General features: G+C 39.2%; 1 protein-coding gene across 11 annotated transcripts in view; it reads left to right on the top strand.

Annotated features, from left to right (window-relative positions):
• The window catches only part of UTRN (utrophin), a 574,142-nt gene that overhangs the window by 216,057 nt on the left and 335,629 nt on the right, over nt 1–22,456 (top strand). For all 11 annotated transcript variants that reach the window (XM_047102476.1, XM_047102480.1, XM_047102475.1 and 8 more), the window contains 6 exons: nt 2,737–2,978; nt 3,143–3,323; nt 5,947–6,092; nt 6,754–6,966; nt 18,832–18,945; nt 19,603–19,758. In XM_047102476.1, the coding sequence (XP_046958432.1) occupies nt 2,737–2,978; nt 3,143–3,323; nt 5,947–6,092; nt 6,754–6,966; nt 18,832–18,945; nt 19,603–19,758 (1,052 nt within the window). The remainder of the gene's footprint in view (nt 1–2,736; nt 2,979–3,142; nt 3,324–5,946; nt 6,093–6,753; nt 6,967–18,831; nt 18,946–19,602; nt 19,759–22,456) is intronic.

The following is a 22,456-nucleotide window of genomic DNA, read 5'->3' as shown; positions in this document are numbered from 1 at the left end:
TGATTCCTTCAAAATAATTCCATCAAAAGTCCCACCACAGTGAAGTTTGATGGGACTTATATGCCTTGTGCATTTGAATTATGTTTTGTGGTACCTTATATAGCATAAAAATGTTTTTAAAAAAGGAAATAATATATTTTATTTAACTTTCATGGCTATTATAATTGTTTTTCTTGATTCAGCTTATCTTTTTCCTAGAGATTGTCAACAAATAAAATAGAGTAGCTGGGCACTGGATGATATGGCTTTATGATGGCATATATTATGACTAGCCTGTGGAATTTGATGGTGGTCCTAGGTTTTGTAAAATTTCTCTTGATTCCAATAGTGATAGATGGAAAGGTGTAAAGTCAAGTAAGAGTAAGTGCCATGAATATGTTATATTTTATTCCTTTTAGGTAACTAGTAAAATGATGGTCTATTGATTTGGGCTTTTGAATAGTCATTTAAGAGTTGGATGTTCTATAGAAATAGAAAATGTATAAATCAGGATCTCTGGGAGCAAAACAGTTATTTTAAAAGATAATTATTTTAGAGGCACCTGGATGGCTCTACCGGTTAAGTATTCAACTCTTCATATTGGCTCAGGTCATGATCTCGCATGGAGCCTGCTTGGGATTCTGTTTCTCTCTCTGTGTCTCTGCCCCTCTTCTGCTCATGTGCACGCACACACAAGTGTGCTCTCTCTTAAAATAAACAAACAAACATTTAAAAAAGACAATTATTGGGACACCAGATGGCTCAGTCGGTCAAGTGTCTGACTCTTGGTTTCAGTTCAGGTCACAATCTCATGGCTCATGAGCTCAAGCCCTGTGTTGAGCCTGTCAGCTCAGAGCCTGCTTGGGATTCTCTCTCTCCTTCTCTCTCTGCTCCTCCTCCTCCTTCATGTGCATGCTTTTCTCTCTCCCAAAATAAATAAACTTAAAATAAAAGAATTCTTTTGAAGAGCAATGTATAGTTTTCTTTGCTTGATGTGCAAATTGTGCTTTAATTATTACCTGATATCTGTCCAACCTGCAATATCTCCAGCTTAGAGGAGAGGAGATTTAAATTTTGAGAAATGGTTTGAAGGGGCAAAATGAGTGAATTGTAATATATTGTCAGTGAATAATTACCTCCTACCTGTTTTCAGATGAGAAGGGATAATTTTCCATCTCAAAAATTTTACCAGCTTAATCTCCTTTCTCGTTTAGCATAAACTGCTCTGACATGAAAATGAAGTGGCTGATGTTATTACTTTGCCCCCCTAGAATAGAAATGACCTCATAGAAGCAGAGCCTGGCTCTCCATTGCTCAGAGAGTTTGTCAGGAAAATGGTGATTTGTTTTGTTTATAACCCTGTTAATAGAGACAAATGAACTTGGACTGTGGTGTGAATGATTTGCCAGGGTCTAATATTCTATTACCTGTGTGATCCTGGCCAGTGAACTTTAACAGCCGACATGGTTGATATATTCAAATTATGTCCCGTCACGTTTGCATTTCTGATTTTCTGTGGGTACAGTGTATTGTAGGATTTTTAAAATTGCATCCTCTGTAGCTCGTAAGTGACCTTTTGTTTTACATGCCATTTTATTCCTTAGGGCTCTCATTACCCTGGATTTTGATTGTGTATATTTACAAAGCACCATTGTTTTTTTCCCCCTCCTACTCAAATAATAAAGATGTTAAGCCCATTCTTTCAACATGCATACTCTCCTAAGGAGATGAAGACTCCTTTGCAGATTTCCCATCTTTTTTTCCTAGTAATTTTCAATGATTTGATACATTTTATGTTAAGGGAGGGCCGTGATAAAACTTACTATTACATAGAACTATTATTTTTATGGACATTCTTTACCACTCAAAAATACGGGTTAAAATTATGTCAGTAATAAACATAATGGTGTTTTTTCTGATGTGTTAAAGTAGATCATCGTACCACTGCTTTGATATTTTGATCTTTGCTGGTCTGTGTGGGGCATGCCCAGTAGGCCACTGAAGCCTCTTGGGCCTGGCTGCTGGCCCGATTTTCCTACACTCACCAGGTTGCTCCCTGCAGTAGGGCTTCTCACCGTTCATTCTACAGTTCCTAGGACACTATGGTTTGGTCAAACCAGACTCTTGAGCTCCCTCCTCGATTATTTAGCCAGTTGTCTTTTTTGTGATGACAGAGGGTTTACCTTCTCATGTCAGAACTTGACAGGTCCACATAATTCATTGTATTTCCCTGGTTTACTGTAGCAGCTAGCAGAGTGGTAGGATGCACACAGTTTGTATAAAAGGCAGTGGCTGGAACTCTACTGATGTGCCTCTTGTGACAGCAATACCACTCCCAAACTGCTATTTCAAGCTTCCCATCTCCTGCTTTGGTCAGGGAGTGAAACAAAATTAAGTTTATTTATTTTGAGAGAGAGAGAGAGAGAGAATGAGAATGTAAGCAGGAGGAGTCGGGGAGAGAGAATCTGAGCGCAGGGCCCGACACGGGGCTTGATCTCCCAAACCACGATATCATGACCTGAACTGAAATTAAGAGTTGGATGCTTAGCCAACTGAGCCACCCTGGCACCCCTGAAACATAGTTATTTCTAACAGTATCATTGTAATTTTGTTGTTATGTTAAAAGGGACTTAAAGGAATGATCATTATATGTGACATCGCCTCATTATTTTGAATAGGTCAGAATGTTTATAACAAATTGAAAACAATTTTTATACTAGCGTATGAAGTGTCTGCTTATTTTTTATGTCCGCGTAGAAGGTATTCCTACTGAAGAAATAAAAAACGTTCTGGAGAAGGTATTCTCAGAATGGAAGGATGTATCTCAGCATTTGGAAGATCTGGCAAGAAAGATTCAGCTACAGGAAGATATAAATGCTTACTTTAAGCAGCTTGATGATCTTGAAAAGACCGTAAAGACAAAAGAGGAGTGGGTAAAACACACCCCCTTTTCAGAATCTCCCCAGCAGTCCTTGCAGAGCTTGAAGGACTCCTGTCAGGTAAAGAGATAACCATCCAGAACATGAAAGAATCCTATGTCCAGTCCTGTATTTAAAAAAGATGCTACTTGTATCATGAACGTTAGGTTAATGCCGCTCTGATTCACTTTTTGTGAGGATGTTCATCTTCAGTGACTTCTGTGGCCCTATTTTCTCTTCCGTAGCGGGAACTGACAGATCTCCTCAGCCTCCACCCCAAAATTGAAAAGGTGCGTGCAGGTTGCTCAGCCCTGAAGTCTCAGCGCTCCACCCCGGATTTTGTCCAGCAGGGCTTTGATACCTTTCTGGGCCACTACCACGCTGTGCAACAGGAATTAGAGCATCGTCAGCAGCAGCTAGAGAACGGTAAACCCATTCTCTTGGTTTTCTTAGTAGATGACTCCACTGTCTTCTCTCTCAGTTTGCCTTAATGTAAAAATTAGTCCCAGGTGCCTCAGTTGGTTCAGTATCTGACTTTGGCTCAGATCATGAGCTCACAGTTTGGGGTTTGAGCCCCTCCTTGGGCGTGATGCAGTCAGCCCAGAACCTGCTTCAGATCCTCTGTCCCTCTCTCTCTGCCCCTCCCCCACTCACACTCTTGCTCTCTCTCTCAGAAATAAATAAAACATTAAAAAAATTACTCCCCATATTCACACAAAGAGCACACGTGTTTGTTTTACACTAGCCACATTCTGTTTTCCTCTGTGCCTGCTACTGTTCTGGGTCTTAAAGTATATTCAGAGTATTTCCTGGATTCACACTTGTCTGTAAAAGTGCAAACAGCTTTCACTTGCTCTACATATAATGATTCTTTTTTTTTTTTAATGTTTATCTTTATTTTTGGGACAGAGACAGAGCATGAGAGGGGGAGAGGCAGAGAGACAGGGAGACCCCGAATCCAAAGCAGGCTCCAGGCTCTCGGCACAGAGCCTGACTCAGGGCTCGAACTCGTCAACTGTGAGATCATGACCCCAGCCAAAGTCGGAAGCTCAACCGACTGAGCCACCCAGGTGCCCCTACATATAATGATTCTTAAAGAGTGTTCTGAAAGGTGCTCTTCCTTCCTTTTCTTGAAGGAGGCCAGCTAACATCATTACTAGTAGCGCTAAAAGGAACGATCCCTTACTTCTTTTTGCTCAAAGTGGTTCAGGTTTTAGCAATACCATCTCTTCTTTGAAAAGAAATCACGTTTCTTTTTCAAAGGCTGAAAAATTATAAAGAGTTTTTACTTTTGGAATAAACCTGGTTTTGGCACGTTAACTGTTAAGTGTTTTGAGAGCTCATCATTCATATGTTCTGTTTTTTCTCCTTAGCTATTGTGTAAGTCAGGAATTGTGTTGTATTATGTAATGTTATGGGTAATGAATGTTAAAAAGCTGTATGTTGAACCATACCCTGCCTTGTGGCAAATATATATTTTGCAGTGACTTGTAGGAATCTGTATTGGTATACAATAGGAATCTGTATATGGTAAGCAAATGTGTCATGCTGTCTTTCTTCTGGAAAGGCATTTGGACACCATGCTTTTTTGCTCATTGAATTCAGTTAACCTACAGTGTAAAATAAATGTTTGAGAGTATTGCTTTTAAAATTTCCTGTATAAAACATGCCTTCATATTGATCCTTGTCAAAAATAGAAGCATATTTTGTAACAGTAAATTGAGAAAGCAGTACGTTAAAATATCTGTTTAACATTACGGAATACAACACAGTTCCTGACCTGAAACTGAAAAAAAATTCTAAATCTATTTTTTGTTTTTAATTGTGGTAAAATAGGCATAAAATACAATTTACCATGTTAATGCTTTTATTTTCTTTTATTTATTTTTTTAAAGTTTTATTCATTTCAGTAATCTCTGCACCCAATGTGGGATTGAACTCATGACCTGGAGATCAAGAGTTGTGTGCTTCTCCAACTGAGGCAGCCAGACACCCCCCCCCATTTTAACCATTGTAAAGTGTAGAGTTCGTAGTGTTAAATATATTCATGTTGTTATGCAACCACTCCCCAGAACCTTTTCATCTTGTAAAACCGAAACTCTATAGCCATCAAACAACAGTTCTTCATTTCCTCCTCCCTCTAGCCCTTGGCAACCACCTTCTACTTTCTGTTTCTATGAGTTTGACTATTCTAGACACCCCATATAAGTGGAATCCTATAGCATTTGTTTTTTGTACTTGGCTTATTTCACTTAGTATAATATCCTCGAAGTTCATCCATATGGGTAGCATGTGTCAGTTTCCTGCCTTTTTAAGACTGAGTAATATTCCATTATATGTATCATACCACATTTTTTTTCTCCATTCCTTTGTCAAGGGCATTTGGGTGCTTTCCATCCTTTGGCGGTTGTGACTAATGCTGCTGGTTTCTTAACTTTTGCTTCTAGTTGGTTTTGCTTCTTTGTACTTCAAATGAGCTTCCTTCCTTTCCACACAACTGTTGCTTGTCTGTGATTTTTACATCAGTGGCTGAGGTAGACATCATTCTGGCTGGCTTTTGCAGTCATTATTTCTCAGAGTACCTGCGGTAACCTGGCTGTCCTGTTCTGTGTAACACCCACCATTCTGTAGGTGGCGATTTGTCTACACCCTTGAGTTCAGAGGAAGACCGGGTGAGGGGACCCTGGTTTTCTTTTATTCTTTGTGTAGCTACTGGGGAAAAGGACATTATATGAGACAAAAGAAACATTGTAGTACCATCTTTAGAGAGACATTTCATCATGATGAAATGAAGAAAAAATGATAGTGAGTTAGTTGATATTTCAAACATCAACGTCCGCAGGAATGAAGTCACCATCTGACTTTGAGAAATGCCAATGGAATGATTTAGCTTAGTAACTAGCGGAGACCCTTTTAAATTTTAATTACGGAGTTTAACTTACTAGCTATTAGGATTCACTTATATAGAGAAGATTAATGGTATGTATAATGATAATAATAATAGGTTTCTAACACTATTTTCTAAAAGTAAGTATTTTTAAATAAACAGAACTGAAGAGCCAACCTGGACATGCATATTTGGAAACATTGAAAACACTGAAAGATATACTAAATGATTCAGAAAGTAAGGCCCAGACATCTTTGAATGTCTTGAATGATCTTACAAAGGTGGAGAAAACCCTGCAGGAGAAAAAGGTAATATATATTGTAGGTCTTAGAAGTCTGGAGTCCTTTTTAATACCACATATCACTTATTTTGAAGTATATTTTCAGCTACCTAAAAAAATATTAGCTATTTGTGGTCAAAATTGATCAAAAACTCCTTATAATTTGAATGTTAGTTACTATAATGTAGGACGTCAGTTGAAAGAAACTTATTAAATATGACTAATAAAATAAAAGCATATTTTGTCCTTCTATTACAATTAGTCTAGAATTCTCAACCTGTTCATAATCTGCTAAAATGTCTTGAATAAAATGAATATTACTTGAATTGATGTGTTCTTTTTTCTGTGTTGAATAAAAATGCTTCTCTGGTCATTCAGGATATGTGACTGTGCGTTATTTCATCAGATAAAACAGATCAGCCATTGAGCACTGCACACTGGATCCTCACTGAGTGTATTGTTATACTGCATTTTAGTGTGGAGAATATATTATTTCTGGCCCACGCACAATTCATGAAGGGAAAGCTTTAACGTTTTTTGGTTATGCTTATTTTTCTTTCATGATTTTTATACAATTCTTTTTTAGTTGAATACCTCTTAAAAAGTGACCTTAGTCTGTGTTATAGCCCGTATTATTACATGTGTACAAATTATTGTGTGTATTTTTAATCTTTAAAAATTTTTTCCAGGCTCTTGATGAAATCCTTGAGAATCAAAAACCTACATTATATAAACTTGCAGAAGAAACAAAGGCTTTGGAGAAAAATGTTTCTCCAGATGTAAAAACAATGTATAAGCAAGAATTTGATGATGTTCAGGGAAAGTGGAACAAACTAAAGGTCAAGGTTTCCAAAGATCTTCATTTGCTTGAAGAAATTACTCCCAAACTTGGAGCTTTTGAGGTAAATCCAGAGGCCATTAGGACTTTATCAGAGAGTAAAATGGTAATTTATCATGTAAGACTCTAGTATGTATTATTTGGATATTTTGCATTTTTTTCTAGTCCCACATTTATTATGTATATAAGTTGGGATTTCTGACTTGCTCTTACTGTGCTGGAGAACACATTTGTTTTTGTTTTTTGTTTTTTGTTTTTTGTGTTTTTTTTTTTTTTTTGCTTTGCAAGAGAGCTTCTTGGTAGAGGTGAACTGGATCTTAAAGAAAGAGAAAATTGCTTAAAACTGGTCAAAGTAATGTTTCAGGGATGAGGAGCTGGCATGATATTCAGACCAGTGATTAGGTTGCAGGGGAACTTGGTTAGAGTGGTAAAATTGCCCACCTCGTACCAGACAGATGAGTGCTTGAAGCCGGTTTTTGAAGACTTCTTGAGACAAATCTGAGCTAGGCTGTCAATAAACGGTGTCATATTGGGAAAGCAGGTCAATTGAGGGGCATGAAAATTCAGAAGTAGAATCCTTTCCTACATCTGAAAATGTTGACAGATGAAGCAGCGATGAAGTTCCAGAGGAAGGGGCAAATGTTAGGACCTAAGGAGAAAGTGATAAAAGTCAATGTCAGGTAAGACAGGATTCTAACATTTCATCTGGGAGGAAGATGGAGAAGTAGTCTCCAGCAAATCACCTGGTTTTCTATTAGAAAAGGTCTGGATGAAGAATAAGTCCATCACACTCTGTTCTCTGTCCTCCTGAGATCTCCTTACTTTGATCTGTCGTGTTTTGTTTTGTTTTCCCACTCTTGTATCTCAAGATAGACTTATGATATAGTGCCTGGCACAGAGAGGCACTCAGTAAGTATGTTTCAGTGAATGAAATGAAATTAGTAATAGATTTAAATTTGGATATATATTAATATATAATATAATATATTGTATATATATATACATATATTTGGATTTAGTTTCCAAGAGAGTATATAAATGAGATGATTTACATATATATAAAATATATGTGTCATATGGATGTGAGAATTTGTGTGAAGCATGTGATAAAGTGAAAAGATTGAAAATTAAATTAAGACAAAATTTATGAAAGTGATGTTTTAAAAATCAAAATCAGGGAATATGTGGTAGAAGAGAGGCTGGTAGACTTTACAGATCAGTGTGAAGTTTCCAGAAAGATGAGACAAGAGTGGTGACCACTGAACTTGGAGGGAAGCTCTTTGCCCCAGTGGGCAGTTCCAATGAGTGACCAGGAGAATAAAGATAGTGAGGTTTCTCCCTCTCCCTCCCTCTCTCTCTCTCTCTCTCTCTCTCTCTCTCTCTCTCTCTCTGTGTGTGTGTGTGTGTGTGTGTGTGTGTGTGTGTTGGTAGTGGAAGGAATTTTTTTTCTCAGTGTAAACTTCAGTTTTATACCAAGACTGAGCTCTCCTTAGAATAAAGCATTAATTTTGGGGCCTGTGAGTGGCTCAGTCGGTTAAGTATCCAACTTCAGCTCAGGTCATGATCTCAAAATGCGTGGGTTTGAGCCCCCCGTCAGGCTCTGTGCTGACAGTCCAGAGCCTGGAGCCTGCCTCAGATTCTGTTTGTCCTCCGCCCCTCCCCGACTTGCACTCTGTCTCACCCTGTCTCTCAAAAATAAATAAATATAAAAATAAAATAAAATTAAAAAAGAATAAAGCATTAATTTTGAAGAGGAGTGTGTTATGTGTAGCTTAGTATTTTTGAATCATTTTACTTTGTGAGTGGATCCACTTCCCCTTATCTGCCTTCAGTTACAATTCTCACAACTTTAAAAAAACAGAATTACCCTTACTCATGATTGTAAAATTTTGGTTATGGCTCAGGCATTGCATTATCAGTGGGGCTCAACTGAAGTGATTTTGCACCCTGCCCCCCTCCCCCCAGGACATTTGTTAATGTTTGGAGATTTTTCTGGTTGTCACAACTTTAGTGGGAGGGGGTGTGCTCTTGGCTCCTAGCGTGCAGAGGCCAAGGTTACAGCTAACGCACAAGAATTCCCTCACGAAAAAAGAATTTTCTAGCCCTAAATGTCAATAGTGTGAAGGTTGAGCAATGCTGGATTAGAGATTTCTCATCTTTTCTAAAGAGCATTGCTTTGCTTTCAAGTTTAAATCTGAGATGCAGTTAGGGAAATTAACAGGTTAATTTTCTTTGGACTTGCAAAAGTGTATTTTAGGGTTACCTAAATGTGTGCCAATATTTTAATACGGGTTTAAAGAAAAGAAATAGTCTTCCAAAACGCAGAAGAGAGTCCTGTGGTTATAGTAATCCAGCTTTAGGCTTTCCTGCACTGTTGTTACTCATGTAGCCAGTCCAGGCACTGGCATTTGGAATGTGTGCCAAATTTACTTACATAACGAATACCCCAGATATTTAGACTTTTTAGTTGTTTTCACAGTAGCAGATTTGTAAAGTCCAGCTATTCTTTATTTTTTGTGTTTAACTACAAGATTGTTGACAGTGTTTGTATTCCCTAATTGTGCAACCTCTTTATTGAAATATATATATGTGTGTGTGTGTGTGTGTGCGTGTGTGTGTATTTTAATTTTTTTTAATGTTTATTTTTGAGAGAGAGAGAGCATGCGTGCATGCGGGGCAGAGAGAGAGAACGACACAGAATCCGAAGCAAGATCCAGGCTCTGAGCTGTCAACACAGAGCCCGATGTGGGACTCAAACTCACAAGCTGTGAGATCACAACCCATGCCGAGTCGGCTGCCCAACCGAGAGCCACCTAGGCACCTCATATTTTTTAATTCTAAAGAAAACTTTTACTCCTTTATTTGCTTTGTTTTGCAGCATTGCTTTGTTACTTAATTACTTATGGTTCATTTACGACAACTTAATTTTTCACCCAAAGCTAGTTACAATAAATATTCATTTGCAGGTTAGCATTTTTTTCCCCCTTTTCAATGACCCGATGTACACTTTTTGGCCATTTAAATTCTATTTGTCTGTAAGGCATGAGGCACAGTAGGCTTTTGATTCATTGTTATTTTACGATGGTGTTTCTTAGGAAAAAAGTGGTTGGCTTGTTTATTTTTAAAATGGATTTTTAATTATATAAGTAATGCATAGAGACTGTTCATTGTGAAGAAATTGAATAATAGAGAAGTATTTAGAATGAACATTTAGAGTCTCCCCCCACCCCATACCATTTCCTTTCCTGAAGGCAATTAATATTAACAACGGGTCCCATGGAAAGACATTACATGCTCCTAGATTGGAAGAGCAAAGTTAAAATGTCTATACTAGCCAAAGCAGCCTACATATTTTGTGCAGTCCATATCAAAATACTAACAGCAGTTTTCACAGAACTAGAACAAACAATTCTAACATTTGTATGGAATCACAAAAGACCCTGAATAGCCAAAGCAATCTTAAAAAAGAAAAAGCTGGAGGCATCATAATTCTGGACTCCAAATTGTATTACAAAACTGTAGTAATCAAAACAGTATAGTACTGGCACAAAAATAGACACAGATCAGTGACACAGAATAGAAAACCCAGAAATAAACCCTCAGTTATATGGTCGATTCATCTTCGACAAAGCAGGAAAGAATATCCAATGGGAAAAGGACAGTCTCTTCAACAAATGGTGTTGGGAAAACTGGACCACCACATGCAAAAGAAAGAAACTGGACCATTTTCTTATACCTTACACAAAAATAAGTTCAAAATGGATTGAAGACCTAAGTGTGAGACTTGAAACCATAAAAAAACCTAGAAGAGAACATAGGCAGTAGTAACCTCTTTGACATTGGCCATAGCAACTTCTTTCTAGATATCTCCAGGGAAACAAAAGCAAAAATAAACTATTGGGGCTACATCAAAATAAAAAGCTTATGCATAGCAAAGGAGATAATCAACAAAACTAAAAGGCAGCCTTTGGAATGGGAGAAGGTATTTGCAAATCACATATCAAATAAAGGGTTAGTATACAAAATACATAAAGAACTTATATAAAAACTCAACACTCCCCAAATCACTAATCCAATTAAGAATGGACAGAAGACATGAACAAACATTTCTCCAAAGAAGACATACAGATGGCCAAAAGACACATGAAAAGATGCTCAATATCACTTACCATCAAGGAAATACAAATCGAAACTACAATGAGATAATCACCTCACACCTGTCAGAATGGCTAAACTCAAGAACACAAGAAATAACAGGTGTTGGTGAGGATGTGGAGAAAAAGGAACTCTCATGCACTGTTGGTGGGAATGCAAACTGGTGTAGCCACTCTGGAAAACAGGATAGAGGTTCCTCAGAAAGTTAAAAGTAGAACTGCTCTGTGATCCAGCAATGGCATTAATGGGTATTTACCCAAGGAATAAAAAAACACTAATTCAAAGGGATACATGTACTCTTATGTTTATAGGAGCATTATTTATAATAGCCAGGATATGGAAGCATTAACTGATGAATGGGTAAAGAAGCTAAGTACATACATACTGTGGAATATTACTCAGCCATAAAAAGAATGAAATCTTGCCATTTGCCATGACATGGATGGATCTAGAGAGTATAATGCTAAGCAAAATAAGGCAGAGAAAGACAAACATGTTATTTCACTCATATGTGGAATTTAAGAAACAAAACAAACATGCAAAGGGAAAAAGATACAAACCAAGAAACAGATTCTTAATTATGGAGAACAAACTGATGGTTACCAGAGGGGAGGGGGCTGGGGGCTGGGTGAAATAGATGATGGGGATTAAGGAGGGCGCTTGTGAAGAGCATGGGGTGATGTATGGAATTGTTGAATCACTGTTAAAAAAAAGGGTTCTTGCTAGAGGCTAACATATTCCAAGTAAAAAGGGAAAGCTTATGAATGTTATTAATTTTAATCATTTTTTTCACCCTAATAGAAACAAATGATGTTGGAGCTCCATGAGGGACATTTAAGTAGTACACAGATGCATGAACTTGGAGTATGAATCCCCTACTGAAAATAATGATGATGCCTTTTATTGGCACAGCACATTTAAACTTTGAACCCGTTCTACAGTACTTGCAAAAGTGTCGTTATTTGTGTGCAAATTTTAGTTTTCTGTTACTTGTTGACAAATAGTGTCTTTTTTCATCTGCCTACGTTTCCTTTGTCTGCATGGCTGGTTTCTCTGTACAGGTAGAGGTTTGGCCTGTGTATTCTTATTCAGTGTCATGTTCATGTAAGTTCTTAAATCTTTTTTTTTTATCTATTCCATGCCAAAATAATGACCTCAGTTCCTGTACTTAAGAATTAAAATTAATTGGTGCTTTTAAAACCCACTTCTTCCAGGCAGCTAGACATTTAAAAATATATGAAAAAGTTTTTTCATTATTGATTTTACTTGATTTTCTTATGAGTTATGAGCATTAAATATAAAATCCTAAGAGGCTGTTTATGTATCTCTTATCGCCAGTAATGATGTCTTTGGATTCAGGGGCTTCAGGTATTTTGTATTGTTTCTTTTTCCCTATTTAAATTCTTTTGTGGTGCGGTATCCCTGCAAAATCGTGCAACTGTCCCCAAGGCCCACACAAAACTCTGTCTTACGTTTACCACTGCTCCTCCCTTTCAGACACTCCTGTAGCCTCTTCCTGCTTTGTGCAGACTCTCAGTCCCTTGCCCTGACAATCCCATTGCCCTTTAAATCTGACTCCAGCTTCTAGTCGTGCCCTCTCAAATCCATCTTCTACAGTGGTGTCAGAGTTCCACTTCTGGAAAGTATGTGGTTGTCTTTGCCCTGGTAATAGAGAGTGCACTCATAAACATCCTAGCTTCTGCCCCTTCCTTGTTCTGAAGCCCCTCCTGCACTGTGCCCCCTGTCCCCACCCCCTCCTTCCAGAGCTGAGTGGGGTGAGGAAAAAAACAGTGTAGTGGATCACAAAGACCCCACATTGGATAATTGCCTTTCTCCGGAAATGTCACTTGCTTGCTAGGAATTCACATCTTCCTCTTCTGAGCTCATCCTTTAAGAATAAGCTTGTTCCACAAGCAGTCTTTCGTCTCGCTCACCACCATACCCCCCAGCTGATTATTCCCTCCTCTGTGATTCTACTACGCCTCGTTCAAGCCTTCACAGTCCCTCATTTCAGGCCAGTTTTTTTTATTAAGGCTTGACTGTGTGTCTGTCCTCCCCCCGCTGAGGACTGAGCTCTTTGACTACAGGAACCCTGTGTGGCAAGCAACAAGCAAGTGGGTGTGAATAATTGGTTTGTAGGTGCCTGCAGGCATCTTACCAGTCACATTTCTCTACGAAGTTGGGTCTCTAAAATCTAAATGCCCGCTTTTCATAAATGACGGGACCTTGTATAGTCACACCCCTTCCTTCAGTTGCTGAGCACTCAGAGGCACACACTGGCCCGCTGTTCTCTGGCCCAGCCTGTGGAAGGGGATGCGCCGGAGCTCTGAGACATGCAGAACCAACCAGGCTTTGAAATTACTCTGGAAGGCACTTCAGAGTAAAAACGCACTGGTAAATACCTTGTAAGAGTAACCTGCGACATGGCCGATCTCACTTTTTTCGGGTAACATATACCTGATACAGTGATTTCATAAGGTCTTTTTCCCCCCTCACTTTGAATGCATTTTACTTTACTAAAGGGAATATTGGTGCATTCTAAACCTTACATTTAAGAACTCTTGTTAGTTTCAGATGATAAATGCTGTAGCAGTGTCATTGTTGGTCTTCCCTGCTAAACGAAAGAGCACTTTTTAACGAGTGTTTTTGAGGTTAATGAATATTATAAAACCAAACAAAACAGAAGCCTCATTACCTCAAGTTACTGTTTTAATTCTGGTTTCACACTTCTTCTCGCCTGTGTCTTGGGCTAGAAATTGCTTAAAAAGCTGTGGACATTCCAACAGATGGGGAAGGAGTGAGATAAAATGCCAAGAATGTAGCTGTCAACAAAATCCTGGGAGGTAGTTGTGTACTTTGGAGTCTTATTGTCTGAAATCCAGAGTTACCAAGCTTCAGATTTCCTCCGTCCCTAGCTCAGGGGCCAGGCTGGGAGATGGGGTGCTTCGTTGGTTAAAGGAGTTGTTTTTATGACCTTGCACTCCTTTTCTGTGACCCACCGACAGGTGTTATCCATCTCAGATGCGTACAAATAATGCCTTTGAGCAGAGATGGTCAGTGTAGACATTTTGGCCCTTCCAAACTCGAATATTTGATCCTTTGGTTTTCAAAACTACCATATTATTCATTTTCTATTTGTTTCAGAATTTTGTGAGTGTAAATAAGGATGTAGTTTAGGACTTACAGTTTATTTATTTTGTGTCTATGAAATAATGACAGTGAATTTAGAAGTTTACTAGTATTTTAAAATGTTTTCTATTGCTTCAAAAGAGCTGAGGTCACCCGAAGAAGTGAGGACATTAGAAATTACCCAATGTGAACACATATATAATATTCAGAATATATATCATATATAACATATATGTGTGTATTCTGTAAGTGAATGGAGATGGATAAAAAAATTAAATACTCATTACTGTACATTAGAAACTCAGAAGTGCATAAGTTGAGTGATTTTTTTTAATGGGGAGAGAAATAATTTTCATGTAAGCTCGTGCACTTTCTTTGGAATTTTTCTTGTATGATTGATTTAAAGATGAGCAGACTCTGGGTGCTTTTTCAAAGCGCAGGAAACACCTGCCACAGGTAGACTGAGACAATAATTTCTTTCCGGGGGAAAGGGGAGGCATTGGAGGGCGGAGCAGAGCTCCCCATCTCCCACACCTACCTGCACGCAAGTGCTAGCTAGAATTGCTCTTACTAACCCATTAATGCCCCCACAGGGTGGGGGGTTCTGCGAGAGGCTGCTGCTGCCAGGCCTTTCTAAAGTTCGGGCCTTCCCTCATTTACTGGGTTTCCTTCTGCTGAGCTGAATTCAGGAGATCTAGTGGCTCTTTCAAGCAGTTACTTTTAAGAACAAGGATTAATGTTGGCATTGGTTAAAAATATTAAGCTGAGTCATGCCAGCATGCACTCTCTCTGAACTTGGAAGTGGTAACTCTTCATGGCTTAATTTTGGTAATAAAGCACTTGGTTTTGTAGATCTTAGTAATAATAGCTAGGCTTTATTGCATGCCTGCTCTGTACCAGGCCCTGTCCAAACACTGTCTCTGTTTTTCTAGAGGCAAGGTAGTTGTTATTATTCGTATTTTAGAGATGAGCTGCTGAGGCTCAAAGAAAAGAAGTGAGTTTCTCAAGACCTTGTGGCTGGTAAGGGGCCGACCTTGGTATTTTCACTTTCATCTTCTTATCATGGGTCACACACCCATGCTTCTCTTAGAATTCGGTGTGGCCAGGATTATGTGAAGGGTTTTTAGTAGGGAAAACAGATTTTCAAATTCCTGTCTGTTCCTTTGTTACTGTTGGGATGATCAATTGGTCTTCATGGCTTGTCTGTTTCTGTTTCATTCCTCTTTTTTCTCATGTTGAAGTGTGTGAGAGAGAAGGAACAAGTGTGTGTGAATTGTGTGTCCTCCCCATGGGTCTGTGTGTTTCTGGGAGAGGGAGGAAGGAAGGGGGTTGATGCCACTTCTCACAAGCGCAGGACTGAGGCTGCTCGCTTCGGTCAAGGCTGGTTGTGATGAAAACCTCCATGGAGTGGAACGCTTCCACGTAAATTTCAAAAATCCTTGGCCCAGAAGACTATCAGTTTTTTATTTTTATTAATTTCTTAATGTTTATTTCTTTTTGAGAGAGAGCGAGTGGGGGAGGGGCAAGAGAGAGGGAGACACAGAATCCGAAGCAGGTTCCAGGCTCCCAGCTGTCAGCACAGGGGCTGACGCGGGGCTCGAACCCATGAACCGCAAGATCATGACCTGAGCCAAAGTCAGACGCTCAATCGACTGGGCCACCCAGGCGCCCCTATCAGTTTTTTAAATTCAAAAGTGGAGTTACTGAATTGCCCAGTTATACAGCAGTAATGCTGCTTTGAATTCTTAAGTTTAGAATGGAGAGTAACAGTGCAAGAAGTGGCAACAAATTAAATGGACAGTTAAAAGAAAGGCTTTTATGAACTCTGTATATGTATTTGCAGCTTCTCTCTTTTTTCACTTTTATCTTTTTTAGATATTTGTAAAAAGTTTATTTTGAGAGAGAGAAAGAGAGCGCGGGTGGGGGTAGGGGCAGAGAAAGAGGTCAGAGAGAGAGAACCCCAAGCAGGCTCCGTGTGCTCAGCGCAGAGCCTAACGTGGGGCCCAAACCCACAAACTGTGAGATCGTGACCTGAAGTGTAACCAAGAGTCAGAGGCTCAACTGATTGAGCCACCTAGGCGCCCCTGCACTTTTATCGTTTTGCATCCTGCCTCCCCCTGCCCAGGGCATGTCTTACCAAGTAGTCCTGTATGGTAAGATCTTAGGGCGTGGAGCAAATGCAGAAGAGAGAGGTAATTGATCAAAATAATATGGAAGAGCAAGAGTGCATGAGCCTGTGAGAACAGGCTAGTGACAGGCTAAAGAACAGAGGGAAAGCATGCTTGAGGAAGTGCACACCATAACTGAAAGAGTTTACAAAGAAGCCGTACTTGGAAGCATGTGTGGAGTGCAGAGTGTCAGTAGAGGGGGAGGCTGAAAGGCCTAAACAACAAGTGCTTTCTGCTCCCTGTCTTCATCGGAGGAGGGCCCTGCAAATTGGAAAGGTGACCATTCTTGAGGGGGCATTAGCACCTAGATCAGGAGTTAGATGGGAAAACTACCCAGATCCTTCAGATGCCTAAATCAACATCCCAAGTAATGTGGGGATTTTACTCATGGTCTCAAGGCCATATTGTGCATCTTGTGAGAAAGTACCAGAAGAATGGAGATGATGCATGTCTTACTTAAGGGGGAACATTATTTTCTAGAAGGCAAAGACCTGAGGTAAGCTTGGTGTCCGTTCCTGGCAGAGCTGCGGATAAACGGCAAACCAGAGATCTTCCACGTGCTTAGGAAGGAATGTGGTGGTCACCAGGAGTCATCATGGACACCACCGAGAACGCTTGCCCAGACTGATTTCCTTTAATTACTGCTTTCCTTTATTTATTTTTTAGAGGAGGGATGCTAGATTATCAGATATACAGATTCATAATCTTACATTTCATGTATGCTCATTTGGTTCAAATAATGGCTCACAAACTCATTTTTGGCAAGTATTGACTTCATCGCTAAAATACCTGAGAAATCTCTTCCGAACCTGTAAGAAGGAGGTGGCAAGCTAGTTAGATGCTAGTGTTACATAGATTCCCATATTTTGAAAACTAACCCAAAACTTTGTTGAATAATGAATGACATGGGTCTTCGTGAGGAAATGCTCAGGTAGGCACTATTACTGGCCTTATTTTTCACCAGAAAAAAACCCAAAACCCAACAACAAAAAATTCCCAAAGAAAAAGGACACCCCTACTGTCAGATTTGCTGACAAGAGACAGGGGGAATAGCTGACAGCAAAGTGGAGAGACTAAAACTTCAAATCATTTTGTTGGCTTTTTATGATTACATTGTTAGCTATAAATGTTAGCATAACTAGGCAAAATTTAATATTTGTAAATATCAGTCTTGAATTTATTACAGCAGTCATTTAAGCAATCGATATGAGATAGGGGAAATGTAATTTAGAGGTAGTTATGGGAATTTTGGAGTTTTACCTAACCATAAATAATAATTGTGACTAATATATCTATAAACAAACAAATAAAAAAAAGAAAAAAAACCCCACAACCTATAATAAGAAAAGTAAAACTGAAACAACTTTAGGTGGCATTTTATCAGTGGAATAGCCATACGTGAAACAGTAGGTTCTATCTTGACCATTCACTCCAGCATTGTAAGGGGAAGGGTAGTTGGTTCTGTGTGGCATGTTGCAAGGACATTAAAAAATTGATTTAGTGTCCTGAGCATGTTGATGAGTGTGGTGAGTGCCATAGCTGGATCTCATGTTCTGGAGACATCACTGAAGGAATTTGGAATGCTTAGCACCAATAGGAGACTAAGGGAAGACACAGTGGCTGCCTTTAAATCGGAAGGTCATCTTTGAACAGGAATGTAAATGTATCTCCATCCTTAGGGCTGAACGAGAAGCAAAGAATTGACAGGACATAAGGGAACAAGTTCAGCTCCACATCAGGAAAGCTAACAAGTGAGCCTGGCCAGTGACAGAATGAGACGCCATGGGAAGAAATGATCATAACTTTGCTCTCGTACTGGAGACCACACTGCACCTACCTGATTGTATTAATGGCCCAGTTCCAATGTTACCGCCTCTGTTTCTCGCTGCAGCATGTTCTCTTTCTCACTTGTTTCTGATCCGCAGTACCATACACTGTAGGGATCTCAGTGGGTGCCTAGGAAATATTGGGTGAAAGCCATGCAGCTGACCTGTGGACTCTCTTGGGTTCCTAAGTCACACAGTGCCCAGCATAGAACTAGAGCCATCGATTGTGTTCCCTCCACCATGCTATTGATTTCTTCCTGCTTTGAGTAGCTAGCTTTTAGAGAAAAGTTGTTCTAAATCATAGGAGAACAAAAGATTTTTTAGCTAATTACACCTAGAAAAGCATTTTTCCTGTATTTTGAATTTATAATCATTGATATTACTCATGTTTAAGCAAAGTAGCTTGGTTCACTAGAGAGTGTTTTGAAATCTTTAGAATGATCACCAAACTGTCATCTCTTGAGGATTCTAGTCAATCATGAAGATCATTATTTTCAAATTTGGAAGATTTAAAGAAAGAAATGCAATAAATGAAAATGATGCTATCAAAGTTTTGAAAAGTTGCCTTTCTTCCAGTAGCGATAGGTCTTGAGATGCAGCGGGTTGAATGTCACTGAGTAATATCCCCCTTTGTTATTGTGTTTCATTTAGGCTGATTTGAAAGTCATTGAGAAGTGGATGGATGGTGTGAAAGACTTCTTAATGAAAGAGCAGGCTGTCCAAGGAGATGCTGAAGGGCTACAGCGAGAGCTTGACCAGTGCTCTGTGAGTTTTGCTGATTTAGGGACTCTGTTGTAATAAATAACATTTTCTTCTTTGTTATTTGCTGTTATTAAAATTGCAAAAATATGACATGACAACAAACCTAGATAAAATATCTTTCATCATAGACCTTTTTTTTTTTAACTTTACAGTTATTAAAAGAATGACTGGTTATTTATATGTCCATGTTTTGGCTAGGGTTATCGAATTCTGCATAGAGAGAATGAGAGCAATTTTAATTCATTAGGAGCTGCTATTTTATGTTCTGATGACAATTTTAGTGTCATAATTACCAATTTTATATTGCTCTTATTGTGCCACCTGGTGAGGCTTAAAGAAAAACATATTTAACATGTGAAATTTACCAGTAATACTGCATGCAGTTTGTATTTGGTGAAATCATTAGGCTTCTCTGAATTAATTGAGAGGACCATTCCCTGCCGAGAGTCAAATATTTCCAATCTAATTTGGCAGCTGGCTATATGAAGTGCACAGGTGAAATGAATATCTCAAGGCGCAGTATTGCTTAAGTAGTTAAAAGTCCTGACTCTCAAGTAGTCTGTTTTTATAGTATTTTCAGCAATGCAAGCAGACACGTTATAGTTATGGCATCCACTTATATAGCAATGAACTCAACACTGGCTTGTTTTGTGTGTTCAGGCCTTTGTTAATGAAATAGAAACAATTGAATCATCTCTGAAAGACATGAAGGAAATAGAGGCCGACCTTCGAAGCTCTCCAGTTGCTGGAATCAAAACTTGGATACAGACAAAACTAGTTGACTGTCAAACCCAAGTGGAGAAATTCAGCAAGGAGGTAAGTTTTTCAACCTTGCTATCTGTGTTTAAGAGCCAGATAGCTTTTCTTCAGTGACGGAATTCATTTTATAGCCCATCCAGTTTGAGAAACAGTGGTCTAGAATAACTATAGCATGGTAGCAGGTTGGGGCAAAAAGTGGATTTTTCTTCTCATTAGGGGAGTGTACTAATTTTCTAGTTTGGCTGCTTGGTGGGAATGAGCTTGGGTGTTCAACAAAGACCTAGAAAGGCAGAGTAGCTGGAACAGAATGAAGAGAGGAATTAGCGGGTGGGTAAGATTTGAGGTCAGAATGCAGGTGGCATGAATAGTATATGGCCTTTGAAGCAAAATTTTAAACTTTTATTTCAGGTATGATTTCACACAGAAAGCAGAGGGTCTTAAGCAGGGAAGTGATATTACCATGTGGATAATTTACTCTGGGAAAGCAAGAGTGAAAACAGATATTTAAGAGGTTATTGTTGTCTTGGCCCCTCAGACTAGAGAGATTGTGGTGGATGTCATGAGGAATGTTAGGTTTGGACTGTATTTTGAGAACAGAGATAAGAGTCTGGTAATGGATTAGATGTGTGATCTTGAAAAGGGAGTAGTCGGGAACAGCCGAGGGTCTGTGCAAAGCTTCCACTTTGTATGGATTGTGCTGCTATTGGCTGAAATGGTGGAGACTCGAGGAGAAGAAGTTTTTGTGAGGGCAGGTGAAACAATGATTTCCATTCTGGCAGGGTTAAGTGTGAGACTGAGACACGTAGATGGGGCTGTTCAGCTCTTTCTGCTGGAAAGAGGAAAGAGCAAGGCCAAGGGTGCCGAGAAGGAAGGGTCAGCCAGAGGAGAAATGCCAAGAGCCTGTGAGGTCTTGGGGCCAGGTGGAGAAAGCTTTCCATGGTGCCCAGTACTGAGGATTTTTGAGCCCAAGGAGCACTGAAAGTCAGGCTTTCGATCTAACAAGATGGAGGCTTTAAATGACCTTGAGAAAAGTGGATCCAGTGGCATGGCAGGCCAGAAAGTCACATTGGGGAATGTTGAGCAGACAATGGGAAGTGAGCGATTGGGTCAAGTAGTAGCAACTTGGAGGAATTTTGCTATTTTTCTGTTCGAGGGAGCAGAGAAATGAGGTGGGAGAGGGGACCTGGGGATCCAAGGAGGTATTTTTGTAATTTTAATTTTTATTATTTACTTATTTAAAGTTTATTTATCAAGAGAGAGAAAGAGAGAGTGAGAGAGAGAGCAGGGGAGTGGCAGAGAGAGGGAGAGAGAGAATACCAGGAAGGTTCTGCACTGTCTGCGCAGGGCGTGATTCCATGAACCGTGAGATCATGACTTGAGCCAAAGTCAAGAGTTGGATGCTTAACCGACTGAGCCATGCAGGTGCCCCTATAATTTCTAGAAATAAGGGATGTTATAGGATATTTGCATGCCCAAAAAGAAGGACCTTGCTTGGAGAAGATAATTTCTGGAGTGAAGTCTGTCATGTGTGAGAAGGCCAAGAGCCCCTCTACCAGTGAAAGAATTGCTGTTGGATAGTTTCTCCATGGAAATGGAAGGAAGGCAACTCTGGGTACAGTAGGAGATCGATGTAGTTTTACGATTGCTTCTGCTTTGCTAGTGAGGTTACACAAAGCTGAAGTGGGTGCAGAACGGGGGAAGTGGGAGGAGAAGGTGTGAATGCAGAAATGTTCCAGACAACCCTGTAGATGGTACATATCTCTTCATGTGATATTTTTTGGTTAATGCTTATGTAGGAAAGACTTATATTTGCATCCTTGAATGTTTTGTTTTCATTGTTTTCCCCCAAATTCCTTACTCTGAATATGTCCAAACTTCAAGGAAGGTTTAGAAAGTGGTAGAGGGAGCAGCTGTGGGCCCATTCCTTAATTTGCCGGTTTTTAACCTTCTCCCACATTTGCTTTCTCTCTCTCCCTCACTCTCTTCACACATAACACACAAACAGGTTTTTTCCCCCTAAAAAAGGACTTTTGACAGGAATTTGAAACTATCATGACACTTCCTCCCTGAATACTTTAGCATGAATACTAAATACTAAATACTTCACTCGTGAATAAAGACAATCTTCTACAAAACCACAAAACCATTGCCACACTTAAGAAAGTAATTCCATACTGTCATCTCTTCTGGCCAGGTTCAAATTTCTCTAAGTGTGCTATAATCTGATGGTTCGTGCTTGCATTTATTGAGATTTGGGGTCAAGTAAATAAGGAAAATGGTTTGAAAGTACCAGCAAGGAGGAAAGAAAGCAACAGCTAGATACGTACATACATACGTATAGACATAGATATTTAAACCTATGCATCTATCTACATACATACATATGTACATACAGATAGGACAGCAAAGAAATAATTATGAATTACTGTTGATTCATTGTATGAGAGTCAATGTGTGGGGAATTTTTAAGTGTCCTCAGCACGGAGGCAACCATGTGTTGTGTGAGTAACTATCTAAAGCAGTTCCAGAGTATTGTGTTTCATTGAATAGTATAAAGGTGTAGATGTTTGGGGCAAATAAAATGTGGCCAAATTTTTATTTTGCTAAGAAAGGATGGACATATGAAATCAACCAACAAATAAAAACAGTCTGTCTCATCTGTTATGTCCATGATGCCATGAAACGAGGAACATTTTATTTATTTATTTATTTTTAATTTTTTTTTTTTTACATTTATTTATATTTGAGAGACAGA

The sequence above is a fragment of the Lynx rufus genome, unplaced genomic scaffold (assembly GCF_022079265.1).
Source record: "Lynx rufus isolate CCGP_SWC_20201006 ecotype Redwood Valley unplaced genomic scaffold, mLynRuf1.p SCAF_6, whole genome shotgun sequence".
Lineage (NCBI taxonomy): Eukaryota > Metazoa > Chordata > Mammalia > Carnivora > Felidae > Lynx > Lynx rufus.
Note: the sequence above shows the minus strand (reverse complement) of the source record. Positions and strands in the feature narration are given on the sequence as shown.